This window comes from Hippichthys cyanospilos, chromosome 22, assembly GCF_059441005.1.
Source record: "Hippichthys cyanospilos isolate Australia breed blue-spotted pipefish chromosome 22, RoL_Hcya_1.0, whole genome shotgun sequence".
Taxonomy (NCBI): domain Eukaryota; kingdom Metazoa; phylum Chordata; class Actinopteri; order Syngnathiformes; family Syngnathidae; genus Hippichthys; species Hippichthys cyanospilos.
Window position 1 is genome coordinate 1,523,327 of NC_142390.1, and position 25,353 is coordinate 1,548,679.

The 25,353-nt window shown below is 46.4% G+C and overlaps 1 protein-coding gene across 1 annotated transcript in view; it reads left to right on the top strand.

Annotated features, from left to right (window-relative positions):
* grm8a (glutamate receptor, metabotropic 8a) overlaps positions 1-25,353 on the top strand; it is a 102,809-nt gene that overhangs the window by 45,552 nt on the left and 31,904 nt on the right. Inside the window, exon 3 of the mRNA XM_088406264.1 lies at positions 3,504-3,720. Within this exon, the coding sequence (XP_088262390.1) occupies positions 3,504-3,720 (217 nt within the window). The remainder of the gene's footprint in view (positions 1-3,503; positions 3,721-25,353) is intronic.

Sequence of the window (25,353 nt, forward strand, 5' to 3'; positions counted from 1 at the left end):
GAAGTCCGTCAAGTTGTGCTGAACTTCATTTGAACTTGAAGAAATGGAAAATAATTATAAGTGGGAAAAGGCATGCTTATAATTACCATACCATCCATGCTGATTTCTGTGTCTGTCCCGTCTTTGGTATTCCACATCATATGTTAACGTAAAGCTAGCAGGGTTTAATGAGTGAATTTATTTTTCGGTGAAGCATTTGGGGGTTTAAATGCACGATGTCTAATGATTAATTTTCATTGAGAATAATATGAGTTGTTTTTGTGGCTCAGCTCATAATGGCATTAGGATACAATAGCTGAGCGCATGATAAATGCTACATGCGTTCAAAGCGCAGTGGCCAAGCCGTGTATGTAATCACGAGGCGGAGGAAGTTAAATAGCTGCCTTCAAAATGGAGATTTGAAAATGAAAGTTTAATCTGATCAATTTAAATGGAGCAAGTGAAACGGAGCACTGGTGCACATATTTAAACAGGCTTTTGTGTATGCATGGCTTCTCTGTCCACCTTGCCGCTTGCTTTCATTCTCATCACTGTCACCTGTTTTCATTTGTGTGCTGCTTGCGTTTACATCTTCCAATGCTTTCTCTCCACTAATTCCATGCTGCACATCTGTCCTCCTCAGAGTTTGCCAGTATATTTTTTTTTCCCCTCAAAACTTTGCCTTGCATCTTCCCCTTGGCTTCCCTTTTGTCTTTTTGGCTCTTATTAAAAGTTTCTTGTTGTTTCGCTTTCTTCTCACAATGCCCCCATGCTGGAGCTTTCTTTTAACCCACCCCCCCATCCCTCATCCGGCATATTTTCCTGTCAACAGAAGAAAAAAAAAAAAAAATCCCATGCCGTGATTGCACTCAACACGTCCTGTGATGCGGAGTGCAATCGCGGGGCGCGAGCTAGTGGAATAAAAGGTAACGCCAATGTTGTTCAGCAGCAAATCAAACGAGCGAAGGCGGTGAGGAAGTGCAAAGTCAATGCTGTGCGTTCGCGGCGCCAAATCAATGTTATACCGTCACATTATTTCATTTGGCCGGTCTGAATTAAAACCTGCAGCTGTAAACAACGAGGAGGCTTGTAGCTTAAAGAGCTTTTGAAATACTGTAAGGACGTGCTAGTAAATATGGAGCAATAAGAATGACTTGTGTGTGTGTGGTATTGATCGATACTGGCTAATCTATTGGCTTGATTTAGCTGCAAATGTATACCGCACAAGCACTCCAAATCTATGCTGTTAAAAATTTGTCCCAATCACATTTTTTTGCAGTCTCTTGAGTCTGAGGTAAAAAAATAAACGCAAATTCCGATTGTATGAAATTAGTTGCCCCCCCCCACCCGCAGTCTGCGGCAGTCCCATCTTCCCAATTAGACCCTGAACCCGACTTGGCCCGTCCAATGCCAGAGTCCCATTCCTAGCAATTAAAAGCACCAGCAGGTGAGTCTTCCTCCTCCTTGGAACTCGGCGGGCTCGCGCCAATTAAAACAAGTTCAAAAGATGGACGCTTGAATCTGGCTGTCTCGCTATCGATCACGTCTTCTTACAGTTTGCCGTTTAGGCTGCCTCATATTCTGTGCTTTAGGCATTTCCCTGTAAGGCAGACTTTTTTTGAGTGCCCCTGAATCAACGCAAAGCATTTTTAGAAAAAGAAAAACGGATGAAAACAAAGACAGAAACCACAAGTACAATTTGGCCCACGACAAAAATGACTTTCAGACCCCTGCTCTGAGGCGTTTAAATGATCATTTTCTTTGATGGCATTTCTGGTAATAGGCATGTTTTATGTTGGTCAAATATTTGCCCAGCTAATGTTTTACAGGCTGCATTGAAGGTCACAACCTGCTTTTAGTCGTGTCGGTGCATTCTGCGAAATGTCATTTTGCAATGTTGTTAGCGTCTCACAGCGTGCAAGTCAACCTTTCTAGCTAACTTGATTTCCTACGCAAAGAAGCACGAGTAAAAGAGACATTTCTCAAATTGTTCAGTGATAAGCTAGTTGCCGATGTTAAAAAAAAAAAAAAAGAAAAAATGGAATGGACAACACTGTACAGTACATAATGAATGCATAATCCTAATGATCCACCCAGCAGTTTCACGTGACAGTGTATTATTTAATGTGAAGTGAGCACATGCATGCGGGCTATTCAGTTGTGTTAATTAGCTCCGGACCGGAGCGATCAATCAGACTGGTGCTCGCGCGGCGGCCGCGACAGCTCCATTATTACGAGGCGCGCTCACACATACGTAGATAAAGGCCGGCTCGACTCGCTAAGGTCACACGCTTCCTCGTGACGAGTGGTATTCTGCAAAGTTCCTTTTTAAAAGAGCAAATTTGGACCTGAAATTTCCTGGATTGCACTGAGCCTGGCAAAGAGGCATTTCAAAAGGTCGCTTGAGTCTGAAGGCTCCTGGATGCTGGGAAGCACGCAGACAAAGTGCATTTTGCTGACATTTCTCGCTGTGGCTAAACACCACCGCGCCCGCTCGGACTACAGCTCGCCTCTTGTTTTAATCACTCTGCTAATAAATGGGGCCGTCTGTTTTGATGACAATGGCAACATGGGCCAATATTAATTTCAGAAAAATTACAAAATTACAGCTCTATTATTTCTCACTGTTATTTTTAAATAAAATATTGAATATTTGATACGTTAAGAAATGTGTACCAAATGTAGTACAATTTAATATTTATGAACGCCAAAAAGATGAACCAAGATTAACCAGCTTGTTGACTCGACTCTACAAACTATCTATTCAGTTATAGACGCTGTTAGCGGTTATTCAAAACTTAATACCACGGTAAAACATCAATCCGGTTATCGGACCATGCCTTGACTCGATATAAATGCAAAGGAGTGTCTCCAGCGCTAATTGAAAGCCCTTTTAAAGTAGTGCAACGCGGACATCCTTTTTCTCCCTTTATCACACACACCATATACGCACAAACACACAAACATTCATTAGAGCAAATGGAATTATGGGAGGATTGGAAGTATAATCTCCTTCCCAGGCGGAGTGGGTGAACCAAGCCATTCATCTCCCCACGATGCTAGCCGGAGTCACTTCTGTCTCATGCCGGTGTTTTCCGCTTCACGTATGACACGCGATGCCAATAAAGACATTGAGTAATGGCCGTTTTTGAAACGTTATACACACGCACACAGCAGTGTCTATCTTTAATTGCTTAATGTCATTCTGATCCCAGTCGGGCTGCGCTCAGCACTTTTCAACCTTTTGAAGTGTGTGTGTGACAGACAGCTGACACTTAAATGTATGTTTGCCTTCAGACTGCCGCCGGCTGAACTCATACTTTGCAATGAATGCTAATGAGACTTGGATTTTGTGTGTGTGCGTGCGTGCGTGCGTGTGTGTGTCGGGCGCTCCTTGTCCCCTTCCATCTGCGGTAAAATCAATCTGCCTGTCAGGCATCTTTACCAGCCTTTAACGCTCAAAAACCTGTATGTGTGTGTGTGTGTGTTGTGCTTACTTTGTTTGTGTGGCTCTCTCTGGGCAGATCCCTCAGATCAGCTACGCCTCCACGGCCCCCGAGCTGAGCGACAACACCCGCTACGACTTCTTCTCCCGCGTGGTGCCGCCGGACTCCTACCAGGCTCAGGCCATGATGGACATCGTGACCGCCATGGAGTGGAACTACGTGTCCACGTTGGCCTCTGAGGGCAACTACGGCGAGAGCGGTGTGGAGGCCTTTGTCCAGATCTCGCGAGAAACTGGTAAGGAAAAAATGCAATTTATGGCATACATTACTTGGTCAGAAGTCTAGGATACTTGGAAAATGTGTTTAAAAAATTCCCTTCCATTTCCACCAAGAAATACCGCGAGAAAAAACGTGCCAGAGAAGTAATCACCAAACGCCTGCATTACATAATAATCAGTGTAACATACTGTATATAGCACATATTATCAATATATTTCTGTCGTACTAGATCGGTAATTTGCGGGAAATTGTATAACGCAACCTACCTTGTTGACAGTGGACCCAGCATTGGCTTGTTTTGGATGGAAAAATTGTTAGCAGCCACTAGAATGTGGAGATAGGTGTGTAATGAGCCGCTGGGATGACGTTTCATGTTATTGCTAGCATTCCTATACACACTGTGATTTTTTTGAAAAGCTGTGGGGCTCATTGTCCCAACGGGAGTGAAAGGGTTAACACACCCATTGCCTGGAATAAATCTGCGATAGTAGCCTGGCAGCCCGGCCCACCGGGAATTTGCCAGAATGTCCAGATTAGTCACTCCAGGCCGAAGCGCATTACACGCTGCCATTTTAGCAACTCCTTAAAAAAATAATAAAACTGATTTAAATTCAGTGTCCGCAATGGAGTAGTTCAGTCCTCAGTCTTTTCAGCAGCATGTTTAACGTCATCAGAAACAAATCTCGGAATTGACTTGACACGATCACTGACAAAAGCCTGCGTTGCTGCCTAACCGTTAGCGCTTCAGAAATGAGCAAAACTCCAACCAGAAATGTGTGTTTATTTGTGCTGATGCGTCTCAAAGGTGAGTAAAAATGAAGCGAAGCGCCAACATGTGTTTGTATTCTTCCGTGAGCTGTAATGTCTCTTTTCATCTCCAAAGCCTCGCAACCTGAAATAGACACAGATGTAAACAAATGCAATCTAGGGCGCCCCCCTCTCTATGCGCTTGTGTTCGACTCGGTCATATTTAAATGCAGCTTTGCAGCCATTGGCCACAAGGAAGTGTGCAACATTAACAATCACTCCATAAATGGCGAGAGTAAAGAAAAACCAAGCTTTCAAGGGGAAGAGCGCTCCCTGCGGAGCGCCTCGTCGCCTGGCATCACCTCACGAAATGCGCAAAGTGATATTGACGGATCTCAAACGGGCCAGGCTTCCTTGTCTTATTGGAAAACATCACTTTGGGCAAATATTTACTGAGCGGCGGGCCTAAAGACGTGAAGGCCGTCTCGTTCTTTGCTCAGAGTTTGTGGCGGACAGCTGTGCTCTTTGCCAGCATCCTTTTCCGACTCGTCTCTGCGCGCGTGCCTCGGGGCCGCCAGCCGCGCCGGTCAGCACATCCCTGTTTACCGCCGTGTCACATCAGTGCATGTGGGTTCGGGGAGTCGGCAGATAGCACGCTCTGCGGACCTCCCAGAATGCGTTTGTGCGCGCGACATGCCATCAGTCACTTGTGTACATGCTGCACATGAGAAAGCGGCATCATGTCAGTATGCAGTGATCCCCCCTACTTTGCTGTTAATGGGGGGGTGCCAACCCCCCGCGAAGTCTGAAATCCGGGAAGTAGGGTATCAGTAACTAGATTTCTATGTAAGCCCCAAAGTCAGTAAACTGACATTTAAACACTTGCCGAACTTTAATCTATGAATTAACTGTATTTTTAGCCGACCGACATTAGCGGGTTCGTAACAACTAAGTATACTAACTATAAAGTGCAACCTCTACACAAACAAACACATAAACAGAATAAACACTCATCGCTTACTAAACATAGGCAGTAGCGTGCGTTATCAACATAAATGATAATAAACTATAAACAAGACCTCACGTTGTCGTTCACTATGTCACCGTAACCAGCCGAATGACGCGCAGAGAACGTAAAACAGGAAACGGAAAGTGCTGAGAATGCGATAGCTTAGACCGCGAAGTAGGAGCCATGTTTTGACCCATGCGGTTAGAAGGAATGCTTAGAAATGCATCAATGACGGAAAATAACACTTTGGGTTCAAAATCAACATCGAAACCTGGTTAAAATCTCCAAAGTTGAATTTCAATGATACGGCTCCTTGAAGTCATTGATTCACAATATTAAAATACAATAAAAAAAATTGCATGTATTCATTTTGAGCCTGGAGATCAATAACGCCTAACATAACGGCCCAACCCTTTACCTAGTTTGTATTCAAAATTCGTATTACGGTACGGAAGACCATAGTGTTGACGCTCTCCACCTCTGAACTGTGAAAAGAAACACATCACAGTAGCACGTGCGTGTTAGGGGAAAAGGTAGGCATCTTCTTCTCATACGCACGTGGAACCGCAGGGAATTTCTTGGTGATTATTTCGTGATTGCAGCGCGATGATTGCAGCCCTACGAGGCTCCCTGCATGCTAATGGCGAGCATCCATTTTAATTGGCGCGCCATTGTTTACTCTCCTCCGCGAGCGTCTTTTGGCAATGTCGTAAGCGTGCCGCCACATAACGAAGGGGACCTAAAGTGGCGACGACGGCGGCTGCTGATGCGGTCGTCATGACGACCTGCGGGAAGCCCGCTGCGTTTCAAGTGGGATGCGTCCTACTTCTTCCTGCGTGCCGCCGCCGTGCTCGGCTCCCCGGAGGAACCGCCGAGAAAAAGTTTGGCGCAGCTAATTTTTCAGTCCACATGACAGTCAGCAAAATTTTGGTGTTTAAAAATGACTGCTGTAGGCGCAACCTAAAAATAGCTTTTCACTTGATGCGGGAGCATCCTGGATTCTCATGTTGGAGCATATGTTGCTGCGTGTTGCACAGTATCCATCGTTAACCGATTACTGTTGATGCATTTTTATTGACTTTCCTGACCAAACAGGTCACTGATATAATATCCACTTTTTTTTTCCATCCAATTTTCGGATCGATCTGCAGAACAAGGGACGGATGTATTGATTTTTTCAAAATAATCAGCTTTCACGAAGGATGCCCAAAACCAATGAATAATTACTGTTGAGACTGAAATCCGAGTGGTTGGACAATTTCAAGTTAAACAACGGCTCTGATTTAAAATCGCTGCGCATTAAGAGGCTCTTAAATGGAATTTGGATCTGATCGCTATTCCGCACGGTAGCCGTATTACGGCTCGCGGAGGAGGATGAGATTGTGGATCAGGGCAAAAGTTGATGTGATTTTAGCTATCGCGATCGATGACAGGCTTGATTGATTTTGCGGCAGACAAATGCGGAAGCCTTGGCAGAGGTCTGAGTTGTCTGGCCGCTCTTGGGAAAGCTTTATAACGCGGGAGCCAAGCTGCTGTCACCTCCGTAGATTAGATGCTTTTGCCTCGCCGTCCTCACTGCTCGAGGCCTAATAAAACTCCGCGTGAAACCATGGAAAACACAGCGAGGCCCTCGTATATCCCGGCCGGCGTCTCGGCTTTCGCGTCCCGTACCGTCAGCGCTCGCTCGCCTCTCGACATGGTGTCACGTCGCACCTGGAAGCGGCGATAATTCACGTCCTCATCTGTGATATGCGGTGGGATTTCTGGAAAGGAACAGGAGGGCTTATCCCCGGCGGCGAAAGGCCAGCCAGTTTAAATCCGCGGTCGAGCGCAGCTTTTCCGCCGTGTTGCCGTCTGATTTTATTGCTCGGCAAAAGACGCAGGTGTTCCGGCGTGAGGGAGGGGCCTCCCCACCTTCTCTTGTCAACTCCCCCGCTGTGGAAATTGATGTATACGCCCAGGAATACTTCTTGGCTACGCAGCACAGTGCAGAACATATGGAAAGCTCAAATGTGCTTAAAATAAGGGAAACGCTTTTAAAAGGAGCCCCGGCCCACTCTTGCTGTGTGACCCGCGTCGACAAATTGCAACCTTCGTCCGGAAGAAAGCTCCCTCCGCTGAAAACGAAAAGGTAATGCATCGTATATATCCAGGTTCGTTTCGTTAGTTCCCAGGAGGTTTCCCATCAAGAAGTTTCTTGTAATTGAAAGACCCCAAGGACATGGTCCTCGGCAGCGGAAGGGGATGTTTTCCTCCCAGTGCGACTAATGGAGCGAGCGGAGATGTCACCTTCCCCTCGAGGTCTGTGAATCACTTTGTCCGACCTGTCTGCAAAACATCTTTTTAACCGGGCGCTCGAGAAGCGCACCTGCGCACCTCCTGCCAAGACATCTGTCTATTTACCGATCTTGTCTCTCCTGGTCAGTGCTGAATCATCTGGACAGCTCCCACAGCCCACACCGTGTTAGCCGCACATCAGATTAAACAGGATTCCTGCAACCCTCATTTGCGGTTTCATCCGCGTATGCGCTAATGACGCTTGAATCGCTATATCGGTGGTTCTCAAATGGGGGTACTTGATGGAACTCCTAGAGCTACTAGAGCTTTTAAATAAAACAAACATGCAGAAATCCTTTCAAAATACTTGTCGGATTCATTCAGTTTCAGGAAAATATAAGGTCACGAAACTAATGTTATATTCGCTAGGGTATTCAGTTTCGTTTTCACGACATAAAAAAATGTCACAAAGGTACACCGTTGAGGAAAGGTTGCCAATCGCCGCGCGTTCTTGAAATTCTCAAGGATGTGCAAACGCTCTGACGCAACGTCGCCCCTGGGCTCTTTTCGGCTCCCCCGTTACATGTCCTTCATTTGAAACGTTGGACTTTTCATCAGCGCCCATGCTGAGCGGAGCGACTGGGTGTCGTACAAGCTTCAACCCACCCATGAGTAACTAATGAACGCGGCCTTGCTATTCATCTCAAGGTGAAGTTGTGTTTGTGAAGAAGGCCCACGCGCCGCGCGCAGCTCTTTGCCGGCGCTCCGCTCATCCTTGACATCTCTCATCTTTCAAAAGACACGCATTTTCCTCCTCTGTGCCAAGCGAGTCCGAGCCGCCCTCAGCCCGTTGAAGCGGCCCTTGTGCCATTCATTTCCATCCAAATCATGGTCTTGAGGTCATTAACATGCGCCGTTCCATTAGGAGGACGGAGGCGATGCCGGCCTTATGCTCGCAGTCGCCCAGCTGGGTGAAAGCGACAATATCCATTAGGAGTTAACAGCCTTTGTGGATGGCGTTGCTCTCTCCGCAGGACGTTGGAAGACTGTCATTATTTCCGAAGCACTTTTGCCAATCTCGGCCAATTTCATCCGTCTTACCCATCTCGATCTCGAAAACCATGACCCGCGGGAATGCCTAGCCCCTTCCCTCAAAGGATTCGATCTTTTGCTCGGTCATCGTCGGTTACTATGGGAGGAACGGTTTCATTTGCCGGCCACTAATAGGCTTGGCTCGGCGACGTGACAGAAAATTCATTCGCGTTCATCCTGAAGCTTTTTGCCCAGTTGGAGGGTTCAACAACAGGCCCGTCCAAGTACCCTGTTTTTCCGAAGACAAAGGTTTCACAGAAAATCATCAAATATTCACCCGAAAAGGTGTTACGTTATTATTACAATCCAATAGTAAGATACCTGTTACGAGTGGGAGTGCCCCCCTGGCGGTGCGTAAAATAGCAGCTCAAACTCCAAATCGATACCTACAGTATATAGCATCTTCTTCTGTTTACTGGGAGATTGCCCCCCGGTGGGTAGTAATTACCTGCAGATATGCTGCACTGGACTATGAGCCGCAGGGTTCAAAGCGTGAGAAAAAAGTAGCGGCTCACGGTCCCAAAGTCTGCCTTCATGGACCTCATGCTAATTGATTAGTCCCTCGCTCGGTTGCTTGATTAGCTCCGATTGCTATCTAGTGGTTGTCAAGCACTGCGCATTTTTATCCGTCCAACTGGCATATCCCCGTGTGACACTCCATTTGTAGAGCCTTGCCGCTAATAAATCAAACCCGCATACCCACACGTGCGCATTCTCATAGACGCCGGCTCATATCGTCTTTTCCCTCCGAAGATTGCAAACGCGCAGCGGTCCTCCGACAAGCCCGGCTGATGGATGGCAGGCTGGCGAGAGGCTGATTAGCCCAAGTGACTGGGCCAGAATTACAACTCTGTCGGCGCGCCGATCGCATTGTTACGTTAGCAACAAGCCATGTCGGGAAGCCCGAACGCCGGGACGCGCGACCGGCGGATCGATGCTCTCCATCCGTCTCGTTTGACTGCTCGTTTCTCTCCGTCGTCGTTCCTCTTCTGTCAATCCGGAGTAGTCGGTGTGAGGAAACGCTGTGAGATTAAACGCGATTCTTTGATCCGTTGGACACGAGAAGCAACCATCACATTAGTCAACTTGAAGCCATTTTTTTCCTGATTTTCTAATTGCTTTTAAAGGCGTGATAATAAAAGTTATTCATGAATATTTTTCCTTCAACCACGCAAATTGTTCAGTGGCATCAGTTGTATCCAAACATATGTAGGTTCAATTTATTAACGCTCACAAAAAAATGAAAAATGCTATGGTCAGTCTTTGCAGTTAAACACTAAATGGACCAGCTCTAGTTTGGCTTGTAGAATGTGTCGGCATCATCAAATTGAAAAAGCTTGTATAGAATTTGGACCCAGAAGCATAACAAAAGCAATGTAAGCATGCAAATTGAAGTTGTGCTAGTGGGGAGACTTGACATGTGGTGCCTCCAAAGCAACTGCGTAGCCAGCGATACAGCAATGAACAGCAACTGTCACTACAGCAAACGCAGGAGAAAATATGACACAGGTGACGATTACATAAAAATGACAAAGAAGCCACGTGCATAGCAACAGATATCACAACAGTTTCTCCTCTACGTTATCATTAGGGAAAGAAAAATGCGTCAACCGTCAAAGTCTTTCACTTCCTTTCTATTGGCTACCCTGATATTTACATGTAAATGGTTTTCACGGCAACGGCGGCGCCGCAGACACAATTATGCCGCTTTTCTATTCAGCCTGACAAATGACGGCGGCCGCGTGAACATTCCGCCGCTTTTCCCCCAAAGTTTGACAGAAACGCTGTAATTTATTCGCGTCGACCCACTGATTTGAAAGTTTGCTTCTCCACCATTTTTCTTTGAATCTATTACTATTCAAAGAGGAAATTGTCATTTGCGCTGCTCCGCGTGAGCCCCCATCCCTTATTTTTCCTCGCCTTCTCTTGATGCTGTTTTGATTGATTTATTTTTTCTTTCTATCAGGTTTGCAGCCTCATTAATCTCACATTGTCTTGACTGGATTCTCATTTTTTTGACAAATGCATCATCATCCTGCGCCGGTTCTTGGCCGGGACCTCAGCGCCGTTATCCATAAGTCTGCTGCTGCAAGCTGCTTTCAGCACGCACGTCAAACTTTCTTAGCCTCACAAATGGAAACTTTTCTGCACTAAACGCAGGCTGCCAGTGGACGTCTTTATTTATTTGACAGATGGGCCACCAAAGTGCCCCAACAGAGAGAGACGGGCGCTCAATAAAGTGTAGACGTTAAACAGGAAAAGGGGGGCCCATTACGCATGCATTGATTTTTTATTTTTTTTTCCGTCCCAGCACAAATAATGTATTTGGTCAATGTCATTAGTTTGACCGCGTGCTTGTGTGTGCGTGTTGCGATCAGGCTGCTGTGTTGCCATGGCAGCGCGGGTGGAGGAGAAGAAGAAAGTTTGGGCCAGTAGTTGGACTCGCGATGCGCATTCCTTCTCCCTTCCGAGCGACTTCTGGTTTTCCCGCCCACGCTGCGGTCAGATGCCGCCAGAGACGCCGTTCCCCTCCCCAAACAACACAACTCTTTAAACTCCGTCAAGATATTCTTCGATGAATTCGTAATACGCGGCTTTACCGCTCGCAGCGGCGCCTCGGGGCCCGACTCATTTGGGTCATTTCGCCAGTTTAAAGTAATTAGAGGAAAACAAGATAAGGCTGGAAAATAAGAGGAAGAGCGCGGTCCCGATCCGCCAGAGGCTCGACCTCGTTGGAAATTCATGAAGTAGAAAATCCAGGGAAACGCAGCACAACCGGCACCGAGAAAATGCCATTCTCGACGAGAAGCGTTCCGCCGCTTATAAGTCCGAGTCGGCGTGTGTGCGGAATGTATATTTGCCTTGGCGCTCGTGCACACGCCCGCGGCTGTTCTTCCAGCATTGCAGCATGCAGAGAACTTCTAATGAAAGAGAAAAATATATGGCTTTTGTCTTGCTCTGCACTTTTCTTGTTTGTCTCACCCTCACTTGCCTCTCGAATCTTTTTTTTTTTTTTTTTTTTTTACCGCCAAGAGCACTACTTTTAGCACTTGATGTTTTTACCCATGCAATTTGGGATGAGGCTGTAAATTTGAATGGCATTTATTGAATAGTGCTCATTACCCGCGCCAAGAGAGATGCTTACTGAACATTTAGTGCTGTTTTAATGATAATATTCACCCCCCTCCCTTTTTTTTCTTGTTCTTCGATGGGGCGGGGGGGTTGTTGTGCAAAATGCAAACGCCCAAAGCAAAATGAGCAATGAGGAGGGGATCGTCGGAGCAGAAGGAATTTAATACCTGGGAATAGCCGGAGTTGGAGATCATGGTCTTTCTGACTCATCTGCAGCAGCGGATAATAGAAAACAAGAAAGCATTTAACTGCTGGAATTATGAACATAATGATGAAGCCGCTGACATAATTTAATGCGACAAGTCAGACCTTTCTTTCGAAGTTGGAAAAGGAGGTCAAACTGAATGAAAAGTAACAATACAATAAGGCAAGCTTGTAGTGACCGCACTCATTTATTTTTTTTGGACCCAATTGAAAAAAGAAGCGCAGATTGCCCGACTAATCCATACTTGGTTTTGACAAGTTGTCGGTCGTTTATTTCCCGACACCAACAACGAAGAATGAGATCCCCTCTGCGGCTTTTTTATTGACTTTTAGCAGCTCGCAAGTACGAGACGGCGCCGAGGAAACCTGTTAAATTGAATAAGTCAACTCTGATTCTTATTTCTTCGTCTTCTTACAAGAACTTTTGGAAGTTGTCTTAAAATCTCCCACTGATCTGACTTCTCTAGGCTTCCTTTTTTTTGATAGAGAGCGAGAGAGGGAGCGAGATCTATATATATATTTATATATTGCGCTGCCAACGTCAGGATCAGTTTGACTTGTCTTTGCTCACAAGCAGCCTCCCGCTAGTGGGATGAATGCACTGGAAGGCCTGAAAGCGCCTTCTTTTGCTCAGCCTGTATTTAAAGTTCAGCCGCAGCACAAACTTTCGCATTTCTTCTGTCAAGAAAAGCACACGTATCCGCTGCCGTATTAGCTCTCACTTAGGTTATTCCCCGCATGCGCGTTTTGGTCCCGAGACAAAAACCGTTTTTCTCGAGCTGCGCCAAATAGCCACCGTCGCCTTTTGATGTCAACTCAAGTTGTGAGCTCGTAATCGCGTTATGAACCTTTGGGATGTGGAATGACGCGCCCGCCGGTTCCGGCAACTTCTTCCCAAAGCCTGAATCGGACGCAGATGAAAAAGACGAAGGTGACGGTATGGAAGCGAATGCCAGGCAACTCCGTGGGCGTGTAGATTGAGCACGCATGAAAGTGTATTTGTGGCTCTGCGTGTTTGCGCGAACATCCTGATTAGCGCTGTTTATAATTAGATCATTTTAATCTGTTAAAAGTCCCCAAGATGCTGTCAGGCACGCTTGTATGCAAATCGTCTTGTGTCCTAGCCGTCAACTTGGCGAAGAAGAGGATGAAGGTTTGGAGGCGGGCCAACTGCGACGAATCCACGTCTCTTCCAAAGCTCGGAGTTGGAGCACTGACAATGATCTTTTTCAAACTCTTGTTTCGATTGGGGGAAAAAAAAAATCCCTCCGATGTTAGAACTTATAGCGTTTGCTTACCAACGCCATATGTTTTTCAAGTCAATGCGAGCATCAGTTTGAAACGAAGAAGGTGACGTTGGATGCAATGACATTCGCTTTCACAGCTGAACCTCTGCTGATTGCTAAACCGTTAGCGGACACGCTTCGGCACAAGTTTCCAGCATTAGCGCTAGCCGCGTATTAGATTTACCCTCACGTGCCGCAAATGGACTTGTGTGGTACTGTAATTTCTGGCCGTGTATGTAGTAAGTCTAGTACACACACACACACACACACACACACACACACACGATTCGCTGAGTGCTCGTCAAGTGGGATGTTTGCTTGTTTGTTTCCTCTGGCTGCAGCGTGCCTGTTCAGGTATTTGCAAATTCATAAGTCAACACTCACGCGTGCCAAAGTGCGCACACTCGGCTCGGGCGCAACAAATTCCCGGCAGCGGGACGATGATGTAGGATGGCCTTAAGCCCCTTGTTCCTGGCGAACGGCAAATTCGGCGGCCGAGGGAAATTAAACCGTTAACAGCGTCGCCTTCGCGTCCTTTCCGATTGCTGCGCCCAGTGACAGACTCGCATCGCACCCGGCTAGCACGTAAGGCCGCCAAGGCGTTTTTGGATCATTTGATGAGCCGCGCTCCCGCCATATGTCCCGGTGAAGCTCAGCGTGTTCTTCGCCTTCCCGCAGTGTTCGTTTCCTAGCGTGCGCGTGTGCCCGCTCAAGCAGGGACAGAAGTCATGGGGCAAGGCTAGTCGCGCTTTTGTTTTCTTCTTTGTATTTCTGCAGAGTTAACTGACGAATCAGTACTTGAGATTTGCACTCTCGTGTAGGTTGCAAGCAGACAAATATTGAGCACTTAGAAGTCATTACTGAAAAAAAACATAAGCCCGCAACAATCCGTCAAGTAATTAAATTGGCGCTTTTTGAATGAGCTTAATTGGTAGTGCAGCTGTTTTGTCCAAATGTGCGGCACAGACAATGAGATAATCACTCCGGGACAGGGAGCCATGGCGTTTTAAAACGCAAGATCATTATTCCTCTCCAAGTCAATCACTGTTCCTGGCGCTGTTTTATTTATATTATTTTGTGATGGCGAAAGCTGCATTTAATACTCGCTGAATGGGCCTCTGTCGCGGGTTGTTTTGAAAGTATGATTTGTTGTCTGGGTGGCAACGCATTAGCATAAAGGCCGGAATTTCATGGTATTACTGTCAAGTTTGCCCTTCATTTGAGAGTCAATTCTCCACTTATAAGCTCAGAAATTTGGTTATCTTCCAGTAAGAGGGGAAAAATGTGAAGAGCACATCAATTTGAGTTCATTTTCTTTATATTTTGACAATACAATTTGAGGGATTTTTCTTTCTTTTCAACAGCAATTTCCAATTATTTTTGTAGTGCACACTCCAAATCAACAGGTGGCAGCACATCGGGATGCTAACACGCTAGCCACCATGCTGGCCACATTCTCAGCCTCGATTGCTTAATATTAGTTTTGCCAGTGCGAGACTCTCTAACGACTTATCGAATGGTCACAATGTTTGTTTTGAGACAGAAATGTTACAATTTTGCGCATCTTTGTTTTCAAACATACCAGCGTGTGAAAGTTGGCATCCTGAACAACAGGCGGCGATTCTCACGCACCCCCAGCCTAATTTATCACTGAAGCGGCCCTGGCATACAAAATGGCGGCTGTCTGACGGATTACCAGGACACCGGTAGTTATTTGGTATCCAACGTGGTCCCGCGGGTTGCTGCGTTTTCTCTCGCTCAAATTGAGATTGAGAAATGGACGCGGAGCCCTAAGCTGAAGGGGAAGCGGGACTCCGGGAGGAAAGATGAAGGATGTGCACGCCGACGAGAAATCTCATAAGCTCCCCCCGCTCCCATACTTCCTCTCGCTGTTTACCATCAGTGGAAGCAGACGAGCCCCGCAGTCAATTACAGGTGCTTGTTAGACTATAAATGGAGCAAAGAAGTCATGTTGCCCTTCCAGGAGAATACAAATGTAATTTGTCGGAACGCACCGCAAATGACAATGCACTCGACTCCCAGACCGGCGAGGCACCTTTTCCAGTGTTCTCCCTTGTGAATGATGTCGTTTGAGTGAAGTCATTACATTAAAACAATAATAATTGAGCATCAAGAAGCTTATAACCTCGGTGTGACTCACTGTATATTTGAAATGGTAGCAGTTGGCGCTGCTCTAGCTGCTGCCATTTGGTGTAAATATCCTCATGATGTCAGCAAACCTTTTTTTGCCTGAGTGTTTATACTAATGCATCAGACGGATCGCGCCGGTCGCCTCAAAATTTGCTCTGTCTGACGAGAATTCAGAGCGAAAGCAAGACCGGATCAAAAAGCCGACATCCCTTTTGATCACTTTGCGTCAGCGGTGATTCCGCTGAGATTTGATGTCAGTTTGTGGGCTCGCAAAGCGTCCATTCAGGTGGAGCTTCTTTACGAGTCCATTCCGGGATCCGGCCGGGAATCAAAGAGCGCCGACTTTTCCCCACTTGTGTTCCATCAAAGTGAGCTGAGCCATTGACTTAACTTTTTTTCTCTCAATCAGACCTTCAGTGTCGACCGAAGCGGAATGAGCTTTCTTTTTTTCCATGACTGACAGCGAGATTAGCGTCCTTCGATTGATCGGAGGCGCGTTAAAACCTTCTGGCGCTGTCTGGCCTTGTGACCGTGCGGCGGCACTTGCTCTTTGTACACCTGAGAATGAATTTGCGCCAAAACCCCCTTTGACTGATTTTATGTGGCGCTTTGAACGCAATATCCAAGTCGAGTTATTTTTATCGAGCTAATTCACAACAAGATTTGTCACGCGGCACTTTATGCATTGATCGTGGCGCAGCTGGTCTCCTCTTCTACTGTATGCATGAAGCGAGGAAAACCAACCGAACCCAGTGGTACCAAGTCGATACAGTGCAATGCCTTTGTTTTTATTTCCCTTCTGCAATTGCTTCCAATTAGTAGTAGTAAGCAGGCCGATAATCAATATCTGGTGATAAATGAATTTTTCTGTAAAAATCATGGCTCCGGCTCTTACCTTTTTACGATTTTTTTAATCTTTAAAAAGCTTTCATTTTTTACTTACATTCGATGCCACACAACTTTATTTTGAAAGGTAGAGGGGAGAGGCCTAGAAGACGGGAACTTCAGTACACTCTGTGGCGGCATAACAAAGAGATTAAGCAGAACAAGCCCGAGTTATCCCTGCCTAAAAGCTTGATCAATTCAATTCATTTCATTCGGCGCCAGGCAGATGTCCTCAGATTGAAAAGTACCCTTGGCCTGGCAATCTCATCACGTGCTTCCAGAAGAGCGAAATGACTCCCTCTCCCACTGGCAACCTACAGGTGTGACCCGGCTATAAATGGCAGCGCCACTGGTTCCCAGCAGTAATGATTGAAAAAGACATCTAGCAGTGATGGCAACACCTGCTCCTTTTTGTTATCCTCGCGAGTTTTCTCCGCCATCGCTTGCCCATTGCCACTCGGACGCTCCATTTTTTTTTTGTTAATTCTCAGGCTTGCAGCGCCTCCCTCTCGCTCGCTCTCTCTCTCTCTCTCTCTCTCTCTCTCTCTCTCTCTCTCGCTCTCGCTCTCGCTCTCGCTCTCGCTCTCGCTCTCTCTTTCTCGCGCGCTCCAAAAGGCCTCGGAGCGCTCGAGTCAAGTGTCCGGGGTCTTTTGCTTTATTGAAATGCCAGGGTGTCTCAAAGGGGTTAGCACATATTCCACACTGCGGCCACTCATCATGCAGGACCTCGAGCATCCTCTCAACGTCTCTGGGAAAAGACGCGTTGGATACCTCTGAAAATGTTTAAATGTTGAAAATGTTTACATTGGAGCATCATCATGGCGACAGCAAGTGAGGGTTGGACCCAAGGTTCTTCGTTGCGAGACGAGCGCGATCCCGCAGTCGCCCCGCTGCAGGACATTTCCATTTGACGGCTGCGCAAATGGGTTTTATAAATTTGAGGAAATTCTCTAATATTCCCACACGCACCCAGATGGTTTTGTGTCTCGGTGCTAACCGGGCCCGCGTTGTGTTACCGCAGATAAAAAAAGAAAAAAAAACTGTCCGTATTCATGGCAGCATTACTAATGTTTGGAGATGAATGCGCGCCCCTCAAAGAGCCGCGCATTAAACCATTCATACGGCACGGTTCGTTTTTGACGATAACAAAATCAGATTAGGCTTCTAATTGCTTTCTGTATATCATCAAGGCCTGAAACAACAATAGGAATTTTCAGCTCCGTTTTGTTTTGATACAGCCAATCTCTCTCAAGTCTTAAGCGCATCTGGTAAAAATGTAATGAGGAATTCACCCTTACCTTATTAAAGGTTGTCATGTACCTCGACGGTGTGTAAAAGCACGCAGGTTGGAATAATTGGACCCCTCCTTGGCTCCATGTCAGCACACACGTGCTATTCATGCTTCATCTTGTCAGATCCGGCCTGTTAATAATCATTTAATTGGTATACGTTTGCCAGCAGCCGCCCATCAACCTCATAATTGGCTTGTAGCTGGGGAAAAAAAAAAGTGTCTGCGTGCACGCGTGTGTCGGGAGATTCAATGAATGATCCCAGCCCCAGAGGAACTGCAGTAAAAGAAGGGCTATTTGTGAATGACGGCTAATCCGTTTACAATCCAAAGCTACAGTTTTACCGGAATGGTTTGTTTATGTGTTTGCGTTTGTGCGTGCCGGTCCGCGGCTTTATCGGAGTGAAATGTTTTGTTCCGTGCGTGTGCTCATTAATAACCATGTGCCCGCATTGTCAGTTTAAAGCCCGCTGCGACTCGTGTCTGGCCAGCCTGATTCGCTTTCAGTCAATAGCAGCTTATGTTGTCCTTTCATGGTCTTAATTACCAGCCGACAAACATGTGCTTTTAAAACGCGTATACAGTTAATGTTCCCGTCCCTTTTCGGCACGCGTTTTTATTCCGATGGGGGGCGAAACACAACAAGCTGCCGTCGAATCGGCGCGAGCTTTAGCACGTTGTCGCATGCAGATGTTTTGCACGTTCACAAGAGCAGCAGGTGCTCGGTTAATGATTTTTTTTTTTCCTTCATCAGTAATAATCCCCCCGCTGTTCCCAGCCTCTGTTACCACCGCTACATACAGTGCTGAGCGCTTCATAATATTGATGTAAATGTCAGAGCGATGCAGTGACGGCGAGAGGAAATCTGCACATACCTGTCGAGATGAAGACATAAATAACACCTGATGTCAAATGGACTGATTATGGTTGCATCTCCTGAGAACGCTTAGCCAAACCAGAATAACTTAGCGCATAGTTAGCATAGATCTAGCCTTTAAGTGTGCGCGTGTGTGGAATTGAGTTGGCTTGGCTTGTGTCACGTGCAGACTCTACAATAAATACTCATCCTGATCTGACAAGATTAGATGTGGGCATCAAGGATCTTGGCAGTCATCTCAGAGAGACTGGCAGCCTTCCAATCATCAATCGCAGTTTCCGTAATTTGCTTTGTAAATGTTTCATGCTTACCCTGCACCCGGCCTCTTGTCTTCGATATCTTCTGGAAGCCTCAGAGCAAAGTCATCCCGGACTAGCCGCGGGCCGATAACTGGGTTGACTGTTTACCGTGGTCTTAAAATGTCAAGGTTTCAGTGACCGCTAATACTGTCTGTAACTGGTAGAGAGTGCTTCTGTTTTTAAACAGAGCAGAATATGGATTGGCTGCTTGCAGACTTGACTCATCAAGCCTGTTTCTGTAAAAGAATTTGATGGCAATAACTGTTTTCTTTTAGAAAAATAATCAAATGTTTTTTTGCAACCTGCTTAGCATGCGTGGCTTTGTCTCAAGCCCTGATGTCGCACACTTCTAGGAGATGATTGGTCAAATGGACACCAATCAAAATCAAGTTCTGAAGTTTAGCACGCCCCCACGACCTTGTGTTTTTAGGGAATCTTATCAAGATTTCCTAAAACTATTTCTAAAAGGCAAACGTGGGGGCTCATTTATGATCAGAAATACACATTTATGCAAAAGTGCGAGGTTGATGGTCTGTGAACAGAAGGCTGGAAGAGAGAGGGGATATTCAGAGATCTTTGCGTGAGAGACAAAGACCAAACACAGAAGCTTTCATGCAGAATGATCGAGATGCAGCCTTTACATCCAAATGAAAACATGATGAGGATCAGTTCAGGCTGACATATGACAAATGGAATTAATTTAGAGCTTACAGTATCAAAAGACACGATAAAAGATACCGTTGATAAGCTGCAACCTTTATTTGATGTCTCACTAGCCTTCGTTTGTTATAAAGGTCACATCCCTCACGTGCAGTTTCTAGGAAACTTGATATTTCTTTATAAATGAGTAGCAGCTCTTTTATGATAATTGTTTTCAATTTTTGTATGGCAGTCCTTTGGCTGCTCCATTTTCATCCAAAATTCCCCAAATGACCGAAGGTTGTTGAAGGTGAAACTCTTGATTTGTCGGTTGATCAGTGTTCCGAGCCTCATCTGCGGTCAAAATCAGGGGAGTGAATGAAAAAGGACAAGGTTGTAGAAGCCTTGCTACACAGTCGTCTGGAATGGAATTATGAAACGTCCTTTTTAACAGCGCATTCATTTTTGTCCAAAGTGAAGATGGAGCTAAATCAAGTCTGTGACAAACTGATTAATCCATGTTACCCGCCATCTTGTTTACAGTAAGGGATTGATCAACAAGTGTTCTCGGTTTGCTCAGATAGTTTTGATCCGACGACTTGGGACAAAAACTAATCTCGATCAGATGCAGGAGAGTCGAGTCGATTGGAACGCCGGCCAAGCAGAGCGACGGTCAATACCCGGTGCCTCCTCGCAATCGAAACGACCGATTAATCCCAGTTGCTGAGATAACAGCGCTGTAAGCGGCAGACTTGCACCCCCGCTGGCGAAACCGGCCATTTCATTGGACCCCACAAACAATTTTGACTTTGCAAGTGCTGACGCCTCCACGTTAGACCTCGGGCACGTGACAAATTCCCAACTCTCGGACTACTCGGGCGCGGCACCGCTTGATTAAGTCACGCTCCTCTCAAAATGCATCCTTGCCGTCTACAGTATGAATTCCGCGAACCTTGATCACCCTTTCTTTGCCTGGAGGGTTAGCACCTGTTGCACAGCTTTGCATATTTTGTCAGGAAGTTGCAACAAGCTTGTGATGAAGACACATTTTTTACTGTGTGTGTTCAGTTCCCACTCGACTGAATTGAGGGGAAAAAAACCTGCTATATGGAGGGACTGAAAGAAGAAGAAGGGCGCAGAGGTTGAGAAAAGGGAGGGATAGCAGAGCGGGCGAGGCGCTTTTGATGCTCTGCCAATAACGCTCAGCTGTGGCGCCAGCCGAGCGCATTGAAATTGAAATTGCACGAGGAGAAGCGGCGGATCACACACTCCAGAGGGACCGAAAATCCCGGCGGTGTCAGAGCCGAGACCTCTCTGCATTTCTGTCATGGCCGAGGGAGGAATGACACGGCGGGCGCTTTAATGCGGAGGGTTGGCGAGGAGCGCTTGTTATGGCAGAATAGCCCCGCCTTCCGGCCCCCCTCGCTAAAGCTCATATTCATGCTGCCCATAGAAACCGTGTTCATGTAAATGGCTTTCCATCTCCCCTTTTGTATTCATCCCACCGTACCAGCTCCTATTCTGTTCCTTCCCTTTTTGGCCAAGTGAAGCACCTGGGTGTTATTTTATCCTTGACGCATGAAGGGGGGGGTGGAGGAAGAGGGAGGCGTGATGCTTTAACTTTGTGTCCCTATCCAAGCAAACATTTCAGTTCAAGTGCTGTAAATATTGTTCAGCCCATTGGTGTCTGCTTTATAGCCTCTTTGTGTCTCTTCGCTTCAGATGCCGCTGATTCAAGCTGTACAAACCCCAGCCTGTTTTGCGAGGCACAAGGTCCAGAACCGTCCTGGCGAGAGCACTTAAATCAAGAGACGTTGCTTTCAGATCCTTCTTCCCCGCTTGAAATATTGGCCATCTTGTTGCGAGAACAGTCGCTAAGCAGTTGCTATGGTCATGCCATTGAAATCGGAGCCATCGTTTTAAAGTATTTATCACCTGTATTTTGATTTGTTCATTGCCATGCAGGTGCAACGGTCCTTGAGTTTGCGTTGTCGTGCCCCCATCTCCACTTGCGGCGACGGTCATAAATAATACCATTATTAATAAAAATGTACGCAGTAAAGTACTGAATTCCTCTAATTTTATCCTTTTAACACAAGTTGTGACGGCAATTAATAAACGAGTCAAACGGAATACTTTTCCGTGTTCTCTAACGGAGCGCTCGGCTGCATACCTTGCCACACTTAATTGAATCAGCTGGAAACATCGTAACTTTTTAGTTTTAGTAATATTCCTTTGGGTGAACAAGGATAGACCTGGATGCTGGATATGAGTTGCAACAAGCGCTTGCTGCTAACAGCCAACTGATGTCCCCCTCTAGCGCGTCCCGTTTCGGTAATAATTGCAAGTGAGAATACGACGATATAAAATGCACACCTGTGCGTTGTGTGGCTGACAGATCAATCTTCCTGGAACGGTGTTGAATAGACATAGGAATAGGACGCACCCATACTCGGCCTTTGTTTTGGGGGAAAAAAGTGGGGGATTACGGTAATGGTCGATGAATCGTTGCACCTTTGCAGACAATACCGTAATCAGTCGTATAATCTATATTCTTTATCCTCTGCACGGACCCGTAAGAATCCCACGTGAACACGACACATCCTTGTGCATTCTGGCAGCAAAATAAGCGTGATAAGTATGAATTGTCCTTTATACTGCTCTCAGGTGGCAAGGCACCACTTTAGTTTGTGGTGGCGAGAAACTCTCTACTGCTGCCAGGTTCATGCAAAAACCCATAAAACTGAGCCAATTACTCCACGTCTCCATTTTCATTGGCTTATTTCTGTCAGCTTTAACTCCAGACTACTGTTTCTCCACCATTAAGCAGTGGAGGGCTTAGCTACTAAATAGCGTTTCCAAATCCTCAACTAAAGCTTCCAGACTTTTGCAGCTCTGGTTTATTTGCAATCGCTTAAATGGAATTGCTGCCGTGGGGGAACGCTGCAATGAAAAAGATTGCAATCCGGGTTCCCTAAATGCGGGGTGGAGGTGACGTTTCCATAAATCTCCCTGGGCGGCCCTGGTGGGCGTGCGCACCGGCCCGCCAAAACGTGCACGTGCGCTCGCCGTCTCCCCCTTGTTAGCTTTGATAGCTGTTATGGATCCGCCTCATAATCTTTTAGTGGAGCCGGCCCGCCGAGCGATTGGGAGGAAGCCGTTGCCGTTCCCGACGCCCTGGGGAGGTGGGGGGCGGGCGACACCAGAGCCGGCTCCTCGTCTAGGAACTGCCGGCCCAAATAAAGGCCCGGGAGGACGTATTACACGCGAGCGACAGGCGGAGTTAAAGTGTCACAAATGCGCATGTAGATATTTAAAAAAAAAAACTGTGCAATGCGGGCAGGAGATGGCGATGAGCTGGAAAGTGATTTGAAGGGCCCGCTGAATTTCATCACATCCCCCCACAGGCTGCAACGGAGACGAATACAAGGACATTTCTAATCGTATCTATATCTCATTAAAGCAAATTATCCTCCGAGATAGCAATCCCCTGCCCGGCATTCTTAAAACGCCGTTCATAATGCTTACGAAGCGCGGTTATCTCACATGCTCCTATCTCCCTAAGTGATGAATCAATAAGTCATTAAAATAAATGAGTAAAGGATGAGTTGCGCCTTTGCGGGAGTTTCTTTGTCATTGCGCATTTGGATGTCTTTGAGGAGATTTAAAAAGCCACTGCGAGTCTTCATTAAGACATTCAAGTGGGATGTGGCTGGGGAGAGAGTCTACAAACTGCAAATGAAATAGTTTTTTTTGGTGAGTTTTGTAAGTCACACTCTAAAAAAAAATGCTGGGTTGTTGTCTGAACCCACTCATTGGGTGGATGTGGATTTGGAGCAGATTCTGTGTTGCAGTTGTAAGATGAAAAAAAAAACTGTTTTTATTCACCTCGGGGGACGACCATTTTGCTGCGCGCTGTCAAGTGAAAATGGCCTCACGGTTGCTCAGGTAACGACCAATCATGACTCAACCAGCAGTCACATGACCCAACTCAGAAAACCCTGCATCAAACAGTTCCTTGAAAACAACATGGTGGACATGATCTTTGAAACAACTACGGCGATTTGTCAGCTTAGCTCAATGCAAAAAAACAACAACACAGAGACAGTAAAACTTGGATTTGGTCCCCACCATGTAGCAAAAACCAAAGACACACGCACTCTCACAAACCCAGATACACAAGTGGCTCATAAATGTTCCTCAGCTCCAAGTACTAGAGGAAATATCCAGGTAGTACGTGAGCATGTTTTAGAGAGGAAGGGGTGGGGGGGTGGGGAGGGGGTGGGGGGTGCTCCAGCGGCATCCAGCTGGCTTTTAATGGCACCTCAACAGTCAGCCTTTCCCTCCAGCGCTGCCACTTTGTCCCTTCAGTTGTTCCGCGGCGTCTTTTGCTCCTCTCTTCACTGTCACTGGCGGCGGGCGTCTCTGAGTGGCTCGCTCCCAACGCCTCCTGCATTTTGCAACCCCGCGCAAAATCACCGTATTCATCTCCCCGCCGCCGCCGCCGCCATCATCCTTACTCAGCTCCACCAATTTAAACCCCTACCTATTTCTATTCCTCCCCCATGTTATTTGCTTCCTCTGGCATCTTGGCCCCCACCTCCGCGCCTGCCATCTCTCCTCCTCTCTTTCCATCTTTAATCCCCGCACACTTTTAGTGCCAGCCTGCGGGGCTCTCCAGTGCACAATGTGAATGTTTAATGAATCTTGTGTCTTTTACAATATCTGTCAAATCTACCTCCACTCTTCCACCTGTCCTCCTCCATTTCAACCCCTGACTTTATTTACTGCCCTACAGCTAGCCAGCTGCTTACAAGCAATACGAGTAGCCCACGGGACACCTCCGGTAAAAAAAAAAAAAAAAATAGGGGAAACAATTTCCCTTTTTTATGGGAAACCACATGGGAGCGAAATCTCGCTGCTTGGTTGCTTATATGGGAAATGTAGTGTCAACAAAAGTATGGGAACTTCTCCAGGAAGCGGAAGGAAATCTGGAGGTTGTCCATCCGGGAAGCCGGACATGAATCCGCTGTGGAGCGACGCGTCTTTGGCTCTCTGATCGGCTTATTGATCGCGTTGCTAGCGCTGAACGGCTGGACCGTCGCCTAATGAGCTAGCGAGCTAGCCAACGTTGTCCTTCTTTCCCATGTGCGTCTTAGGCGACTGGTGCCTGGTGTTTTGGAAAAGATAGAATATTGAAGAAAAGAAATCACTTATTTTGTGGGGTTGACTCAATTTGATTTTCTTCCAGACAGTGTAAAGTACATTCAGAGATATTTGCCGGCCGGGGCTTTTTAAGGGAGCGGCCACATTAGAGTGCCTCATTGTCACAGGAACCACATACATTCTGGTCACCGGAAGCTTCATGCAGATGTATTTTTGCAGAGCAAAAGTGGCAAATCTTCTCTGCGGTGAGTTAAAACAAATAAAATACAATAAATAAGAGAGGACGTTTTTGCCATTCCATGGACCTTATAATAGAAACAAAACAAAATGTTCATATTCACATTGTTGCCAAGGAGCTCAAAATTTGTTGCTAAGGGAGCTGAAAGGTCTGCTAATTTTCAATTTTCAACAGCAGCATCTCTAGAGCTGTTTTTTTTTTCTTTCTCTTCCAAACACATTTTCTTTTCACCGGAATGGCAAATTCAAGGTCACAAAAGCAGCTCGACATGCTGCGTGGCTACTGGTTGTCTTCATTTGCAATCTGAAGCAGACCATTTTCTTTTTAGATGTATTAATTCCACCTGACTCACGAGAGGA